At 36.2% G+C, this 15,881-nt stretch overlaps 5 protein-coding genes across 7 annotated transcripts in view; 3 read left to right on the top strand and 2 right to left on the bottom strand.

Moving 5' to 3' along the window:
* Positions 1-1,607, top strand: part of LOC111799958 (myb family transcription factor PHL7) — a 4,818-nt gene extending 3,211 nt beyond the window's left edge. The window contains 6 exon segments of the mRNA XM_023683496.2: positions 239-271; positions 274-314; positions 397-439; positions 527-581; positions 679-748; positions 1,091-1,607. Of these exon segments, the coding sequence (XP_023539264.2) occupies positions 239-271; positions 274-314; positions 397-439; positions 527-581; positions 679-748; positions 1,091-1,342 (494 nt within the window). The 3' untranslated portion in view covers positions 1,343-1,607.
* Positions 1,608-1,930: 323 nt separating this feature from the next.
* On the top strand, positions 1,931-5,065 carry LOC111800501 (14 kDa zinc-binding protein). Its single transcript, XM_023684219.2, has 5 exons — positions 1,931-2,113; positions 2,913-2,970; positions 3,825-3,914; positions 4,308-4,425; positions 4,801-5,065. Exons 1-5 carry the CDS (start codon positions 1,977-1,979, stop codon positions 4,866-4,868), a joined length of 471 nt encoding a protein of 156 aa, XP_023539987.1. The 5' UTR covers positions 1,931-1,976; the 3' UTR covers positions 4,869-5,065.
* Positions 5,066-8,074: 3,009 nt separating this feature from the next.
* LOC111785667 (uncharacterized) lies at positions 8,075-10,161 on the top strand. The gene has a single exon (XM_023666048.2). The coding sequence runs from the start codon at positions 8,273-8,275 to the stop codon at positions 9,905-9,907; it is 1,635 nt and encodes a 544-aa protein (XP_023521816.2). The 5' UTR covers positions 8,075-8,272; the 3' UTR covers positions 9,908-10,161.
* A 1,388-nt stretch (positions 10,162-11,549) lies between these two features.
* Positions 11,550-13,721, bottom strand: LOC111785668 (pentatricopeptide repeat-containing protein At1g08070, chloroplastic). 3 transcript variants are annotated; one of them, XM_087125993.1, is made up of 2 exons: positions 12,622-13,720; positions 11,550-12,225 (listed from the first exon to the last, which is right to left on the bottom strand). In XM_087125993.1, exons 1-2 carry the CDS (start codon positions 13,634-13,636, stop codon positions 11,807-11,809), a joined length of 1,434 nt encoding a protein of 477 aa, XP_086982119.1. In that variant the 5' UTR covers positions 13,637-13,720; the 3' UTR covers positions 11,550-11,806. The 3 variants fall into 3 exon arrangements, with proteins under 3 accessions (XP_086982119.1, XP_023521817.2, XP_023521818.2); XM_023666050.2 differs by having other exon boundaries at positions 11,933-12,225; positions 12,312-13,721; XM_023666049.2 differs by having other exon boundaries at positions 11,550-13,716.
* A 726-nt stretch (positions 13,722-14,447) lies between these two features.
* On the bottom strand, positions 14,448-15,807 carry LOC111799819 (DUF309 domain protein). Its single transcript, XM_023683298.2, has 3 exons — positions 15,293-15,807; positions 15,048-15,195; positions 14,448-14,827 (listed from the first exon to the last, which is right to left on the bottom strand). The coding sequence occupies exons 1-3, from the start codon at positions 15,671-15,673 to the stop codon at positions 14,607-14,609; spliced, it is 750 nt and encodes a 249-aa protein (XP_023539066.2). The 5' UTR covers positions 15,674-15,807; the 3' UTR covers positions 14,448-14,606.
* Between the last annotated feature and the right edge of the window lie 74 nt (positions 15,808-15,881).

Genomic DNA, 15,881 nt, shown 5'->3' on the forward strand with positions numbered 1-15,881 from the left:
TATTTCATCATATCAATGAGATATCTGTTTCTCGTTAAAAAAAACTGCCTGTATGTAGGATGAGTTTTTGCTCGACCACTTGGAAGTAAAATATTGTCAGTTTAATCTATTTTTAGTCGATTGGATATTTGCATATTGCCACTCTTATACTCGAGTGCATTGTCTTTGTAGTGTTCATGTCTTTACTTGAAGATGATGGATAGTTCACCAAAAAAATTTCCTTCCCATTTTCTTGTAGGGGCAACTCCCAAAGGGGTTTTAAGAGTAATGGGGTACCTGGTCTTACCATATATCATGTCAAAAGCCATTTACAGGTAATTCCATTCAGTGAATTTATTATGCTGCAAATATTTCAAAAGTGGTAATATGAAGTTGATTGTATTTTTATTCTTACAGAAGTATCGTCTTGCAAAGTATTTGCCAGAATCTCCAGCAGATGGTAAAGCAATCTTTTATCCAGCAACTACTACTTGTCTGTCTATTAAGTGTATTGATTTCACTTGGATTATCCCTTACTGGCGTGTAGGTTCTAAGGATGAAAAAAGAAGCTCAGAGAGTCTCTCTGGAACAGATTCGTCTTCGTGAGTGCCCATTCCTATATAGAAATACTCTTGTGACTGTCCTTCTTTTGCTCCACTTTATGACTTGCATCTTTCTATTTGTTTTTCCATCTTTAAGGGGCCTGCAAATCAATGAGGCATTGAGGATGCAAATGGAAGTTCAGAAACGTCTTCAAGAACAACTCGAGGTTTGACCTTCCTCATCATTTACCACTCTTCCTCTTTCCCTTCCGGAACATTTCAAATAATCTTTTCTTGTTGGATTTAAGTAGAGCATTTTGACAAAAGAGGGGGTGATCAAACACCATTTCCATGTAAAAAACGTAGGATATAGAGAATGAGTTCTCAAGCAGTTGTCTCAGAAGAATAGTCGAGTTGTATGCAAGCTAGTCTATATATGTGACTAGTCTAGATAGTTATTGAGTATGATCATTTCTTGTTCTTTGTTTTCACCCATCAAGTTTACTGTTTGTTGTAAAGTATACCATTATAACCTAAAATGAGTTTTGTTTGCTTGAATCCCATATCAGGTTCAAAGACAATTACAAATGAGAATAGAAGCACAGGCCAAATATTTGCAGAAGATCATTGAGGAGCAGCAGAAACTAGGCGGTGAATCGAAAGACACTGAGGCCTTGCCCTCGACTGAAGATAATAAGCAAAAAACTTGCCAGTCTGAGTCATATAGCGATGTATCTGCAGAGCCTTCTTCTCCTCGAAAGAAACAACGTGTCGATCATGGAACGACAGATGATTCTGCCCCATCTATTAATTTACCTTAACTTACCTGAATAAATTTATGGTCGATAGGACCAAGAATTGTACGAAAGCAACATTGGTCGGGTTTACGTCGGAGTTCGAAATCAGGTCTCACGAGAGAAAAAGGTCGACCAGTTGCATCAAATGTATGTTTGAAGTTAAAATCGAATGGTAGTGTCGTCGTCTTCATGAAGTTGATGAGGTCTGTAACATTTGTATATAAATGTGCACATTTAAACCTATTTGTAAACCCTATTGAAATACTCAGACGTAAGCAGTTTCACTCTACTTAGCTGTTCGATGCTTCACTTTTTCTTCATATAAATTCGTTTATATCTTAAATCGATTTTATAGAATCTATGCCTTTGTTTTTAAAAATTTACTAATTTATTAGATAAAATTGAATATAATTTATTTGACATAACCTAATAAATAAAAATATTTAATTAAATTTAGTCTATAGTTTTAGTGTATATAATAATAATAATAATAAAAAAAAAAAAAGTTAGTATTTTGATTTTTTTATTTCTGACAGATGGAAATGACAGGTCCACGTGGCAGCTTCTAATTTGTCAAAAATAGTAAAATAAGGCTTCAACCTGGCAAGAACAGAGAAGCCGAATTTGAGTAAGTAGATCAGAAAAAATTAGGGCTGTGATGGTCAATGGCGATATAAAACCCTGGACTCGACTCTCAGTTCTAAGCTCCCACATTACACCTTCTCTTTCCATTTCCATGGCTTCTTCTGAGAAGGAAGCGGCTCTTGCAGCCGTCCCCTCCGATTCCCCCACCATGTAAGCTTCTTCAAGCATCATCGTTTTGTTCTCTCTCTATTTGAACATTCTGTATTTTTTGTGTTTGATTTGCTGAGAATTAGTTCGTGATTAGTTTTTGGCTATTGGGTTATCAGGAAATGTGGTTGTTGATTTTTCTTATAATTGTGTATTATTTTGGCTGTTTAGTGCATTTAGCTCCTGATCAAAGTTGAAGGCTAATCGTTCTATGCATGAGATGGAGTATTGGACGTATCTATATTATTTATCTAGTGTTTATTATCGATAGGGAACACATTATTGTACCTTGTACGTGTACTTGACTCAATTGGTCAAATTTGACCTTAAAATCTCAAATCTTTAATATCATGAGTTGAACCATAAACTTAACAAATGATGAAATTTAATTTGTGATTATTTAAGTTTATATATACATTTTGAAGATCCGTGACTCAATTTGAGCACTTTTTTGGTTGGTGATACTGTTTTTATTTAATTGATTCTTTTAGTCATGACAGAATTCTTTTGAGCTCATAGTTCAATTTTTGTACTTTTGTGGCTTGATCTCAAGTATTTTAAAATTAAACTTTTTACTCAAAAAAATTGTTGACATTTTGTATATTAGGGAAGTAGCATCATTATTTATTTTACCTCTTTCCTTTTGGAGTTAGGTCTATACTCTCCTTTGAGAAGTCCCTGCCATTCTCTAATATAGAACACACACACACAAAAAAAAAAAAAAGAAAAAAAAAAGATCATTACGTCTCATGAAAACCTATTTCATGTTGCTAGTAATGTTTTGGGTTTGTTACTTTTGCAGATTTGACAAAATCATTAACAAAGAAATTCCATCTACGGTGGTCTTTGAGGATGACAAGGTTCCTTTTCATTATTACTATATAGTTTGTATTATTATGTAAAAGAATTCAAGAGGGAAGGAAATATTAAGTTTCAGCAATGGCCTCACAATGATTAATATTGTGAATAATGTATTTATTGAATATGTTATATGCTTTCAAGTGAGAAATTGTTAATATTGCCTGGTGGAAATATAATGCTGCTATCCATCATTAAAAGATATGATGCTGCTGAAAAATGAGCTTTCATTCATAAAGACTTGTCTCTCTTTGATATTCCTCAGTAATGGAAAGGTACCCGTCGTCCAACTTGATGGATCCCCTATGGGAACTGAGATAGGGAGGCCTTTTATTTCCTCCAGCTGGGCACATTCTTTAAATGGTACATCGTGCTAGCATGTCAGGATTGGGGAGTTTTTTTTCAAAAGATTGTTCTGTCATTTATATTTCTCGGTTTGATAGGTTCTTTAAAACTCCTAAAGGGAGTTGTGTTTGATTGGTGCTCTAACTTTTCAGACGTTTGCATTTTTTGTTATTTAAAAAAAAAAGAAAAAAAGAAATTAGGACTAAGACCGGGACTTAACTAGTAAACTGATGGTAAAAGTAGATTAGAGAATATATTTTTTCCTTTATAGCCTTTTTATTTATATGATTATTTCTTCAAATCATTTCCATAATTTCCTTCATTCTTTTTAAAGGATACAATATATATTTATTTTTGGTTCCTTATGTTCTGATAATCACGGCCACTCATTGTTTTATAACCCTCGCTTTGATGCCCGCACGAGTGAATGCCTGTAGTAAAAGTCAAGCTATGTCATTGTGAATAATTAATTTTTATTGATTTTCCTTAAATTTTTCTATCATAATGGCAGGTCCTTGCTTTTAGGGACATATCACCTCAAGCTCCTACACATATTCTAATCATTCCAAAAGTTAAGGATGGGTTATCTGGATTATCTAAGGTATTACTTTGGTATTTACTCTCTGCTTTTACCTTTTCAATCAATAACATCTAGCTAGGATTGGAGATATCTTAGGGGGAAGTCTGGTCTACAGCTAGGTACAACACCTTCCTTTGTTGTCTTAATGTCTAGGAGTTGTGTTTTATCTTTGTTCTTAGTCTTGACAGCTGAAGCCCTTTCATTTATTCTTGTTTGGTTTTTTCCTTTGCTCCTGTCTTGGGTTCCCTTGATTTGGGCTGATTTTTTGTATTCCCCAGTTGTATATCCTTTTATTTAGTTCTATTTCACGCCATTAAGATAAACATGTAATACCATGGCACATAATTGGCTATTCTTATGTGACCTTAGCATACTTTCTTTGTATTTTCGTCATTTACTTAATGTGCTTCATAGGCCGAGGAGAGGCACACGGAGATTCTCGGCCACCTTCTTTACACCGCCAAGCTCATAGCCGAGCAAGAAGGGCTGGACGATGGCTTTAGAATTGTAATTAACGATGGACCAAGTGGATGTTAGTACTCTCGTCTTCACCTTTTACACTAAATATCGAATATCTTCTCTTATGGCGGTTCATTTGATTTTTAAAAATTGAGCTTATAAATACCACCTCCACCTATGACATTCCTTATTTTGTTATCTACTTTTTAATAATGTTTTCAAAAAACCAAACCAAGTTTTGAATTTTTTTGAAAACACAAGTAGTTTTTCAGAAGTAAATTTTGTTTTTGAAATATTTCTTTTAAGAGATGAAAATTGTAATCAAACACAATTTTCTAAAACAGTAAACTAAAAATGAAATCACTATGAAATGGAGTTTAACTTATCAAGTATTTGCTTCTGCCATCTGTTTTCCAGTACTGACAGTTGCACGGGGAAATTTTTGCAGGTCAATCGGTTTATCATCTTCATGTTCACCTTCTTGGGGGGCGACAAATGAACTGGCCCCCAGGTTAAGATAACCCTTAAATTAAGGTTGGAATGCACATTCATAGCTAATAAACCTATGTCTATGTTATCATCTATCTATCTGAAAATTGCTATCAACTGCTGCTGTGACTTGCGGTGTCAACATCATTCATAGCTAATAAACCTATGTCTGTTGTTTTCTTGAATATCGAAATTAATAATGGATGCCCAGTACTTTCCCCAGATATGGAAATGCATGTATGTGACTCTGTTTCTCAAATTGGAAGTCTCAGTAGCAGTTAAACATGCAGATTTGCTTCAGAATGATGTTAAGCTATAGGAAGATTTGGGCCTCACATTTTGGAATAAAGACGTTATTTTAAATTATGTTATTTGAAGAGCTCAAAAGGAATTTCAGTTTTCAATTTTGTTTGGAATGACAGATTTTAAGTTAGTAGGTTTTACCTGAAATAAGAAGGAAAACAAGGTAATTATATTTAAATCCTAAAAAAATATGGCCATTCAATTTATTTGTAGTGAAAAGGGATTTGGGATCACATGTTGGCAGGGGACATTGATTGTTTGTAGTGGAAGGCATGGTCGAGTAGGCCATTTGTGCTATCATTTTAGTTGAAGCTGTGAACTTATGGGCACAGCTTGGTTCTGTTCATGCTTTGGGACAATTAGAGATTTGCTTGTGGCTTATTAAGCTCATCAAGCCTTGTAACTTTGTCTATTTCTTTCATTTCTACGTCGAGCTCTTGGATCTTGGATCTTGTGCAATTAAGAAAAGAATATGTTTAAGATATGCTCGTCCTTCCAAAATGTTTGAACGAGAATAGAGAAGGAATGTTCATGAACTCTTACATGATAACAAAAGAACAAGATTCATGAGTTGTATTCATTTTCTGAGTTCTTGAACAGAGTATGGACCCCTAGATATATTCCTATTGTTGTTGAAATTGTTAGCTCACATGCTGGCCATTCATTGAATTTAGTGAGGTCCTATAGCTTTGGAAGGATTATGTATCCCTGATGATTGAAAGGAGAGGAGGGTTTTGTTTGGCCCAAAATGGCTTGGCTCTCACCTCATAGTACTATAGCTTTGGAAGGATTGAGTAGACTTGGTATTGCTTCAAATGCCTATGCAAGCTACTAAGAGGATAATTTAATAGTGTTTGGCTAAAAATGTGGAAAGAGCGTTACTTTAAGTAATCACATGAGCTAGTATCGGTAAAGACAATAGCTAAATGTCAATAATCTTAAAAAGGTAGGACCCGAACTCTCACAATAGATCGCGAAATTAGCTAAGGATGCTTAAAAATGTTATAGCATGATGGATGAGATCGTATGATGTGTCTAGTTAAGAGATTGTTGAGAAAGTCATTCAAATTTGATGTGGTTAAATGAGTATTGTTGTACCACAGAGCATGTATATCGAAACATTGATCGAACAAAAATAAAAAAATTCAAAATATTCCTATTGTTCCCTATAAACATATATATATATATATATATATATCACTGGTTGGTCTCTACAAAATCATGGGTTCACAAAGCAAGCAATGAATGAAGTGTTCCGTGGAGTCACATCCCTATCGTCAAAGAAAATGAAGTATATGAAGAGAAGGGGAAGCAAAAAGCCAACAACACATATTTGGTTGCTTATAGAACAAACCACGTTCTTTGCCCATAAAAGTTTGGCACAAAACCACTTCATATAATTCAGCCACCTGTTTGTGTTGGAATAGTTCTTGGCTTTTAGAGGGATTCTTTTTATTATTATTATCATATAGATGACTGTGTTTCACTTTAAAAACTAGTAAAAATTGATCGATAATACTCATTTAAGAATGATAGAACATTGTCAAAGGAAAAAATTGAAAAATGTTAAAATGTTGATCTTAACTAAATTTTTTCAATCACGTGCTTTCAACGACCTGCTTAAGATTTTTTGTCAATATTTTTTTTATATTAGTTTTTATGATTTTAAATCATTTAAAATAATAAATGAGCTAGACTTGATGGGGCAATCATACAAGTTGGTGCAAATGATAAATTTATTTATTTCTTAATGAAGGAAAAATAAAAATGACATCATAAACATTGTTTCTCATATAAATGTGGCTACAATGGCTATTACGACTCTCCACAATGGTATGATATTGTCCCCTTTGAGCATAAGCTCTCGTGGCTTTGCTTTAGGCTTTCCCAAAAGACTTAATGGACGAATATTTTTTTGTTTATAAACCCATAATCATTCCAGTCGTGAGACTTTCATCGTCCAACTTAACTAATCCAAGTAACCCAAAGTTATTGATATATGTCAGTGTTATTAGAATGATTTATTTTAAAGGTTATAAATTAATAATTTTTTTTTTTTTTTTTTTTTTTTTTGATGTGATGGTTTTTGGGTAAGGTGTGAGTGATGAGTGGATTAGGTCACATCATCCAACTCTCATCCTTTGAATTTCAAAATATTTCCATTTTTCACTTTGCTCTCAAAAGAAAGACCACAATCCTCAATTTCACAGTGATTGTAACGCTACACCTAATCTCAAATCATCAACACAAAATTTCATATGATTGCCCAAAAAATCATGAATTATTTATTCTTAACAACCAAAAAAATAAGATATTTTTTTTTTAAAAAAAAAAAACATTGACCACAACATTTGCGAGTATGAGAATAGTTTTGTGACACTCGTAAAGAAGAGGTACATAAATGAACCGGGACCACATTTGAATGAGAGCAATCTTGAAGATGAAAATACTAAAAAAAAATTTCAAGAATTGAAGTTATTATCTATACCAACAAATTGCACATTTCTTTTCGATAGTTCAATTATATATACTCATCTCAGACATATCACAATCTATTATATGATATTTTCTTTGAGAGATGTTGAAAGGGAGCATCAATAAGGTCAGTTTGGATGAGTAAAGCATGGTACAGTTAAATGTGTATATTTTTTAATGATCTGAACACACCATTGGTTGATCATGTTTTTTGGATTCATATCAATATTGCCCATGAGCACTATTGTTTTGCACTCCTTTCCTTTTCCCTTCATAGCTAAATCTAGAATATTCGATCAATTATATGTGCGATGCATCATAATAGACAGATACACACGTAATTCACTCATGAACTTAAAAAAAGTTAAACTTTAAAGAAGATTGATGAATCAAGATAATTGTGGCTCCTTTTTACTCGAAAGATTTGGAGCTTGTGAATGTTAAAGTAAAAGGAATCTTTGAAAATGACCCACATCCCTTCATAAGTTGATAGCCAACTTGGATGCTCTCATCTCTACCAATAGTTTTTCTCCCACTAATAAAAGCCTTAAAGTTGCAAAATATTTGATGGAAAAAGAAGCATAGCTCTCAACCTCATGTCATTGCTTCATAAATATTTGTTATGAGGGTGAGGTTGCTTTCTGTGGTTTTTGATGGAAAGAAGAGCAACTACTTCTGAGATGAGCTTTGTTCATGAAGGCTTGTCTCACAAACCAATCTTTGGCTGCAACCATAATGATATGAGAGACAGAAGAGAGGCTTCTGATACTCATCCTCGCCACTTTCTTGCCCGTTGTACCATTGTTGATGATTCCTCTGAGCTAAGTATTTTTGATGCAAAGAAGTATTTCAATGAGGTTTCAACCAACAATATCAATAAGGTTTCTCCTGTGACAAGTATTGACCCGATGTTGATGTTGAAGGGACAATCTGAAGATCAGGATTCGGATAAGGATTTAGAATTATCTAGATCCAAACTTTGGACTTGTGGTGGTGTTACTCCTCCGTCATCTGTGGTAGCTTCTAAATTCTCTCCTGTTGTTGCCTCCATTGATGGGTATCGTCAGAGTTATCGAGCTCGATCTTTTCACTCTACTACACCGACCGCCTCGTCCGAGGCTAGTTGGAACAGCCAAACAGGGTTGCTTTCAAACCCTCCTGGAGCAATCTCTGTATCGGTTTTGCGCGGTGATTCTAGTCCTCATTCGCAGAAGAAAACTCGAAAGCCACCGATGTCATCGTCTATAACGGGAAGATGGATTTTTGGGAGCTCTAAATGTCCTTGTATTGGAAAGAAGTCGGTTCAAGTTCATGAGTCTAAAGTGATATTAGACCCAAAAGCACGTCCTTATATCAACAACAACAATACTACCAAAGACAAAGACAACTATTCTGAATCAGAGTCTTCCTCGTCGTCAAAGAAAACTTCCAGTGACAACACAGTGTTTTTGCAACATTCAGATAACAACGTGATTTGGAGCACTCAAAAATGTGTTCCCCCAAATTTGCTTCTTCAAGGTCCCACAACACAACGTGTAATAGCTTCCACTAGCTTCTCTTTTCCCATCTTGAAAAACAAGTCCAACAGCGACAATGAAGATCATTTTTCAATCAGATCCATAAACCCTGTTTTAATCCAAGACCCACCTCGAGATTCTCTAGAAGTTTTCAAACCGAGCTCTGTCAAAGATGGCAATGGTGATAACGACCTAAAATCACGAATACTAGCCAACGTTGCAGTAACTGGTGGCAACGCCACCATCATCAGTGACATCGATGACATGGCCAGTGATGCTAGCTCAGACCTATTCGAAATCGAAAGCTTCTCCACTCAAACTGCTAGCACCACCACCATCTCATACTCGAGCATGTTCCACCGACGAGATTCAATGGAACTAGAAGCTAGAAGACTAGGGTTGAATGCCGCGGCCACACATTGTAGTCTTGACGAGCCAATGACGCCATCGACCGACTGGTATGAGCCAAGTGAAGCAAGCATCGATTGGAGTGTCACGACGGCTGAAGGCTTTGATCGGGCGAGCATCGCCAACATGTCAGAGGTGGAGGAGCCTTGGACCGAGAAAAACAACATCAATAAAAATAACAACCACAGAAGAAGATCATCATCGGGAAACGGGTTGCTGAGTTGTCGGTCGGAGAAGGCGGTGAGTGTGGGCCCACAGCCGGTGACGAAGCATGTGGGGAGTAGGCCACCATTGGGGAAGAAGCCACCAACACCAGTAGCAAGGTCTAGTTCAGCTCGCCACTCTCTTACTTTTGCTGCCTGATTTGGGAGCACTCTTTCTCTTATAATTGTGATGGAGAATGACACACCATTTTTCTCCACCGCCATCTCTTCCAACACTCCCACCTCTTTATTTTCTTATCTTGTCTCTTCATTTTCTTATCTTGTCTCTTCAATTTGTTTCCCCTCTTCATTATAGCCTTGTCTCTCTCCAATAATTGTGTGAAATTAGTAGTTTGGTGAACTTTCCAAACAATTACTTTACTTAGTACTTTCAATAAATTCACTTTAAATCTAGAGTTAGAGTTTGAATTACTTTTGTTCGCTTTTCTTCCACCCGCTTTAAATAAAATCATAGAAATCATAGTTACACAGCTCTGCTAGCTCACGAATCGGCTACTTGATTACAGCCTCCTCTCAAACAATACTCGAAGGATTCAACTCCTACGAGCATTGCTTCAACTTCCACCTTTTAGTTGTTTTTTAGTATAAAGTATTATAATTTGTCCAATGACCTCATGTTGTTGTACTAATTCTCTAGTGATATATATAAAATGAGTTTGGAAGACTTTATCCTATGAAAATTCACATCAATCGGTAGAATCCAACTCCACCTATCATGATATTTAGTTCACATTCATGTATGTTGTCTACAATACATGCACAAACATCACAATTGCCAACAACATACATGATCAATCATTTGTCACATAGTACAAATCATACATATCTAAATTTACCCAAAAGTCTTCCAGATACTTAACTCAAAAGGAATTCCATCAACAAAATTTATTTAAGACTACATAGCCTCGATTCAATCCAAAAAAAAATACAATCCTAAAATTAATGCTCACATTTAAGACTCATTTACATGGTGTAAATTTACTACAAAAAGCCATAAAGATTTTACTCACTTTGGTGTAAAACTGTCTCTAAACCTCCAACAAGGGAGATGAAAGCGTGAAATTGAGGGGGAAGGGCCGTAGACTGATGGTTTTAGAAAGAAAAAAAAAATTAAAAATAAATAAATAACTCAAATATGATTTTGGTCTACCCTTAAATTCAGCCATTGAAGGTCCAAATTTTTCTAAGCCTTAATTTACCAGTCCAACCAATCCGACCATATTTATTTGAAACGAAGATTTAAATCTCAAAATAAAATCTAACAATTGAGAGCAACCAGAAGAATAAAACGATCTACTAGAAGAAATTAATAGTTGAATACATAGATTATAATCTCATGTCAAATTACACTTCTAAATTTACTTGAGTAAAGGTCACAGTAATCAGATAATTTCACCATAACAATCACAAACATAAACCAGTCGCAAGTAATTTCCAGCAACGTTGATTTAAAAGAAAGTATAAAAAAAAAAAAAAAAAAAAAAAAAAAAAAAAAAAAAAAAAAAGTTAACTCAGTATGATTCATACAGGTGAAGTTAAACATACTTCAAGATAGAACAAGTTCAGAGCATAGTAAGCCGAAGTGAATCTCACTTGAAATCTTTAAGAAAAAGGTGGGTTCTTTTTCTTCCCCTTAGTTTTTATCGGGGTAAGTTCTTAAATCAAAGCTAAGCTATCAAGACTAAAACTTCAACGACTATAACCTGTTAGCACATTAACAAGATTATTAACTTGTAGATGTGGTCGTATCAATAGAGGTGGGCTAGATAGATTTCTAGAAATGACAAAAAAAATTCTTTTTTTATATATACGTAATCTTTTAATTGTAGCAATTAAAAGGAAACAAATTAGGGAATAAATTCCAACTTTAAATTTATGTGTTGTTACTCAAAATAGTGGCAACTATACACGAAAGCAAAGGTGGGAACTTACTTGTCGAAGCCTTTCCGTTTAAGTGGGAGCAGAGCATGAAGCTGATTCGGTCAAGTTGAGTAATTTCTTCATCCCACTCTCCCACGATCGACAAAGTAATTGAAGTCTACCATGAAAATGTACTATGTTCCACAGTCCCATAGCTCTTTAAATGACAAGCGATTCCTTCCAATACTGAATATATCACTCTGTTTTTTGGATGTGACTTGTCACCCTTGCGAAATTCATGAACAACACCATCAACTTCAATCAAACTACATCCAGGAGTCTTCCTCATCTTCTTACTTTTCATCTTCTTTCTTAATTTCAATGCATCTTTCCATCTATGAGCAGAAGAATATAAATTAGTCATAAGAATGTAATTACCATCTTCACCAGGATCTAAATTCATCAACTTTTGCATCACACTTTCCCCGAGGTTGACATTTCCATGAATCCTGCAAGCCCCTAATAGAGCTCCCCAAGCGAAGGCATCTGGCCTGATTTCCATGCTGTGGATAATCTCTTCTGCTTCCTTCACTAAACCTGCACGCCCAAGAAGGTCAATCATGCAGCCATAATGCTCTGCTTGAGGTCTAAGCTTATATGTATTCGACATGTCGAAAAAGTACTTCTTGCCATCGGAAACTAATCCACTGTGGCTGCAAGCCATGAGAAGACCTAAAAATGTTACTTCGTTTGGCTCAACACCTTCTCTTAACATCCTGGAGAAGACCTGGAATGCCCAGTTTGCTTCACCATGCAAGGCCAGCCCAACAATCATGGCTGTGTATGAATAGACATCCCTTCTTTTCATGCTCTCAAACACCCTAAAAGCTTCGTCTATTCTTCCACATTTTGCATACATATCAAGAAGTGCATTCCCAACAAATTTATCAGCCAAAATATGATTTCTACGCATGTATGCATGAACCCACTTACCCAACTCAAGAACTCCAAGGTTCGCGCAAGAGTTCAAAACCCCTACTAACGTAACCTCGTCTGGCTTGGGCCCTGTTATTTGCATCCTACGGAACATGTCCAGAGCTTCCTTGTACCGGCCTTGATAAGCCAACCCCGAAATCATAGCATTCCAAGTAACCACATTTCGCACAGGCATTTCGTCGAACACTTTGTAAGCAGAGTTCGAATCATCACATTTCAAGTACATATCTAACAAGGCATTGCCAACAAATACATCTGCATTCACGTCAATGTAATGGTGGAAATAGGAATGCACTTTCCGACCCAAATTCAGGTCTCCCAAGTTGGAGCAAGCAGAGAGGACAACCACCAGAGTCCGCCCATCAGCCCTTAGCTTCAGATCACACATCTCCATAAAAGCTCCAACCGCTTTCCTATAGAGCCCAGCCTTCGTAAACGCTTGAATGAGCGTGGTCCAAGACACCAAATCCCGGTGAGGACATTCGCCGAACAACTTCTGCACAGCGTCGATGGAGCCGCAGACGGAATACAATCTCATCAACGTGTTACACACATAAACATTGAATCGCACCAATCCAATCTTAATGGAATGAGCATGAATCTGCTGGCCCTCTCTAATCCTCTGTATCCGAGACAGCGCCTTGAGAACATGCGGCAATGTGAACCCATCCGGTTGGACGCCGATCAGAAGCATTTCCCTCAGGAATTCCATGGCCCTGAGATCGGTGGAATTAGTACTCTCGCCACTGGAGTTCGCAGAAATTCTGTGAATGAAGGCATTGCAGAGATTGAGGCGGAATTGCGCATCGGCCGAAGAGGTGAGAAGGATGGAGCGGATGTAGAAAAGGTCGGGGGAGGAGGAGGAGAGAGAAATGAGTTTGGGAAAGAGGAGTTGATTGTGGAGAGAGAGAGAAGGTGTTTTAATGGCGACGGCATGGAGCTGCTTGAGATGAGCTATGGATGTGCAGGAATTGAGGCTATGTGGGAGAAGACGGAGTTCTTGGGAATTCATACACGGATAAGGTAGTGCCGATGTTATGTAATGGTACCCCCCACTGCCTCCTAATATTTAATCAATATTACAGAAATATCTAAATTACAAATTTTTTTTTATTTTTTTTTTCTTTTAATATTTATTTTAAAAAATTCGTTTATATTGATTTAAATATTTGAATATATAGCCAAATTTCAAAAATAAAATAATTTTGTTAAAACTCTTTTTTTTAATTTTCATTTTTTCTTTGTTTTTTTCTTTTTTCTTTTTTACAAAACATAGCCAAAAATTAATAATAATAACAAAAAAAAACAAAAAAACAAAAAAAAAAAAAATTAATATTTACAGACTTAATTTTTAAAAACAAAAAATTAAATGGTTTAAAGTTTCTCTATATTTTGTAACTAACCATGTGTGACTACTAACTACTCCAGGGGAGGAAGTATGGTGAGAGGCAAAGGACAGGAGGAGGAGTCAATTTGAGATCTCACATCAATTGGTTAGAAAAAACGAAGCATTCTTTGAAAACCTCTTTTTTGCAGATAAGTTTTAAAAACCTTGAAAACCTTGAGGAGAAAGGGAAAGCTCAACGAGCACAATATCTGTTAGCAGTGGATTTGAAACTTTGTTCTAGAGTTAGAACCAACTTTTTCAATCTTTTCAATACAAATCAAACAAAATCAAAGATTTCCAATTTTTTGAAGTTCAAAATCAAGATGTCCAGTGCAAGATGGAAAATCGAACCAAACCAGTCAGTTTGGTTGAATTCAATTCGGTGTGTCAGTTTTTATATGCAACCGTACTACACATACACAATCATCAAAGTTGATAGACGAAAAGTATAATTCAATCATTAATCTCTTCTAATATACAAATATTGTATTCAAAGTTTTAAATAATAACCTAAGGATGCTATCACTTTGTATACATGAGAGATCTTTCTTTCTTCATCACTAAGCATATATGTAAAACAAGAACACCAAGAATATCAACGGTAGTCAAGAGCTAAAAGGTGTTGTTTGGTAGCAGCAAGAGTAGGAAGCTTTACCCTTAATGGATGAGTTTGAGACGTTTGAGGAGAGAACACAATGCACATACTTCCATCAACTTCTCCCTCTGTATCATACAGCTTCTGTCCTGCACCATATCTTCCAAGCAATTCATATGATCTCTCTGAACCCTCCATTGTAACGCACACATTCTCATCACCTGCTTATAATCCAAACACAACCATACAATGATGTGTTCATGACAATGGTGAATCAAGTGACCATATTTGTATCAAAATCAAGAACAACCGATTCAAGTTTCAGAACAATCGTTGTTAACTACATAGACTATATATATAATTCGATTACTACTAAAATCAATTTTCAGGGAAATGATTGGAGTTGTAATGGGAAAAAAAGGTGAAAGAAAAGAACTCACAAGGCAGCTAATTCGATCTGGGTCAGGTAAATGAAGTCCAAAACTGCAGAAATCTCCCTCTCAAAAGTATGGAAAGGGCCATTTTGAAACTCCATCTTCCGCAGCTTACACAGTCCTTCTCCAAGCTCCATCATCGCTCCTCTATGATTCTGAGCCAAAACAACAAATTCAACTCCATTCCACAAAAAACAAACACACAGCATCGAAATTACCAAATGAAATAACGTTAAATTTCAAACCACGAACCCGATTAAAGAGATGATGAAGTCCCACGGCGCACTGGAGAATGCCATGAATTAGAGTTCTGGTAGGATCCTCGGCTCCGTTCCACAGAATCTCAAGAACGTCGTGGCAGTCGTAATAAGCTCCTTGGTTGAAGAGATCGACCGCTTCGTCGAAGCTGAACTCTCTAGCGATTTGCTCGTCTTCGTCTTCGTCTTCGTGATCGACGGCGAATCGGTAGGAGGTGCGGAAGGAGAGCGATGTTGTGGTTTTTCCACGTGTAAAGGTGTTTCTTGGAGGGGTTGGGAGGCTGCTTCCATGGCGGAAAAGGGAGTTCGAATGGCGATGAGGTCGAAGAAGGGATGGAGCGGAGGAGGAAACACAGAGGGATGGAAGAGAAGCCATTGGTGATTAATTGCAGAAGCTCGGAGAATTGGAGCCATTTCTTCGGTTTCGTGCGCGGGTGTGGCTTTGAACTGGTGGACACCCATTTTTTAGGGGAAAAAGATATATCTAAGTCGACCAAAGAAATGTAGATATTTTATTTTTGTATTAACCTTTGTTATCATTTTCCCACTAATCAATTGAATAATTTCTCCAATTAATTTTGGTT

Source organism: Cucurbita pepo, chromosome 8 (assembly GCF_057944985.1).
Source record: "Cucurbita pepo subsp. pepo isolate OVF chromosome 8, ASM5794498v1, whole genome shotgun sequence".
Classification (NCBI taxonomy): domain Eukaryota; kingdom Viridiplantae; phylum Streptophyta; class Magnoliopsida; order Cucurbitales; family Cucurbitaceae; genus Cucurbita; species Cucurbita pepo.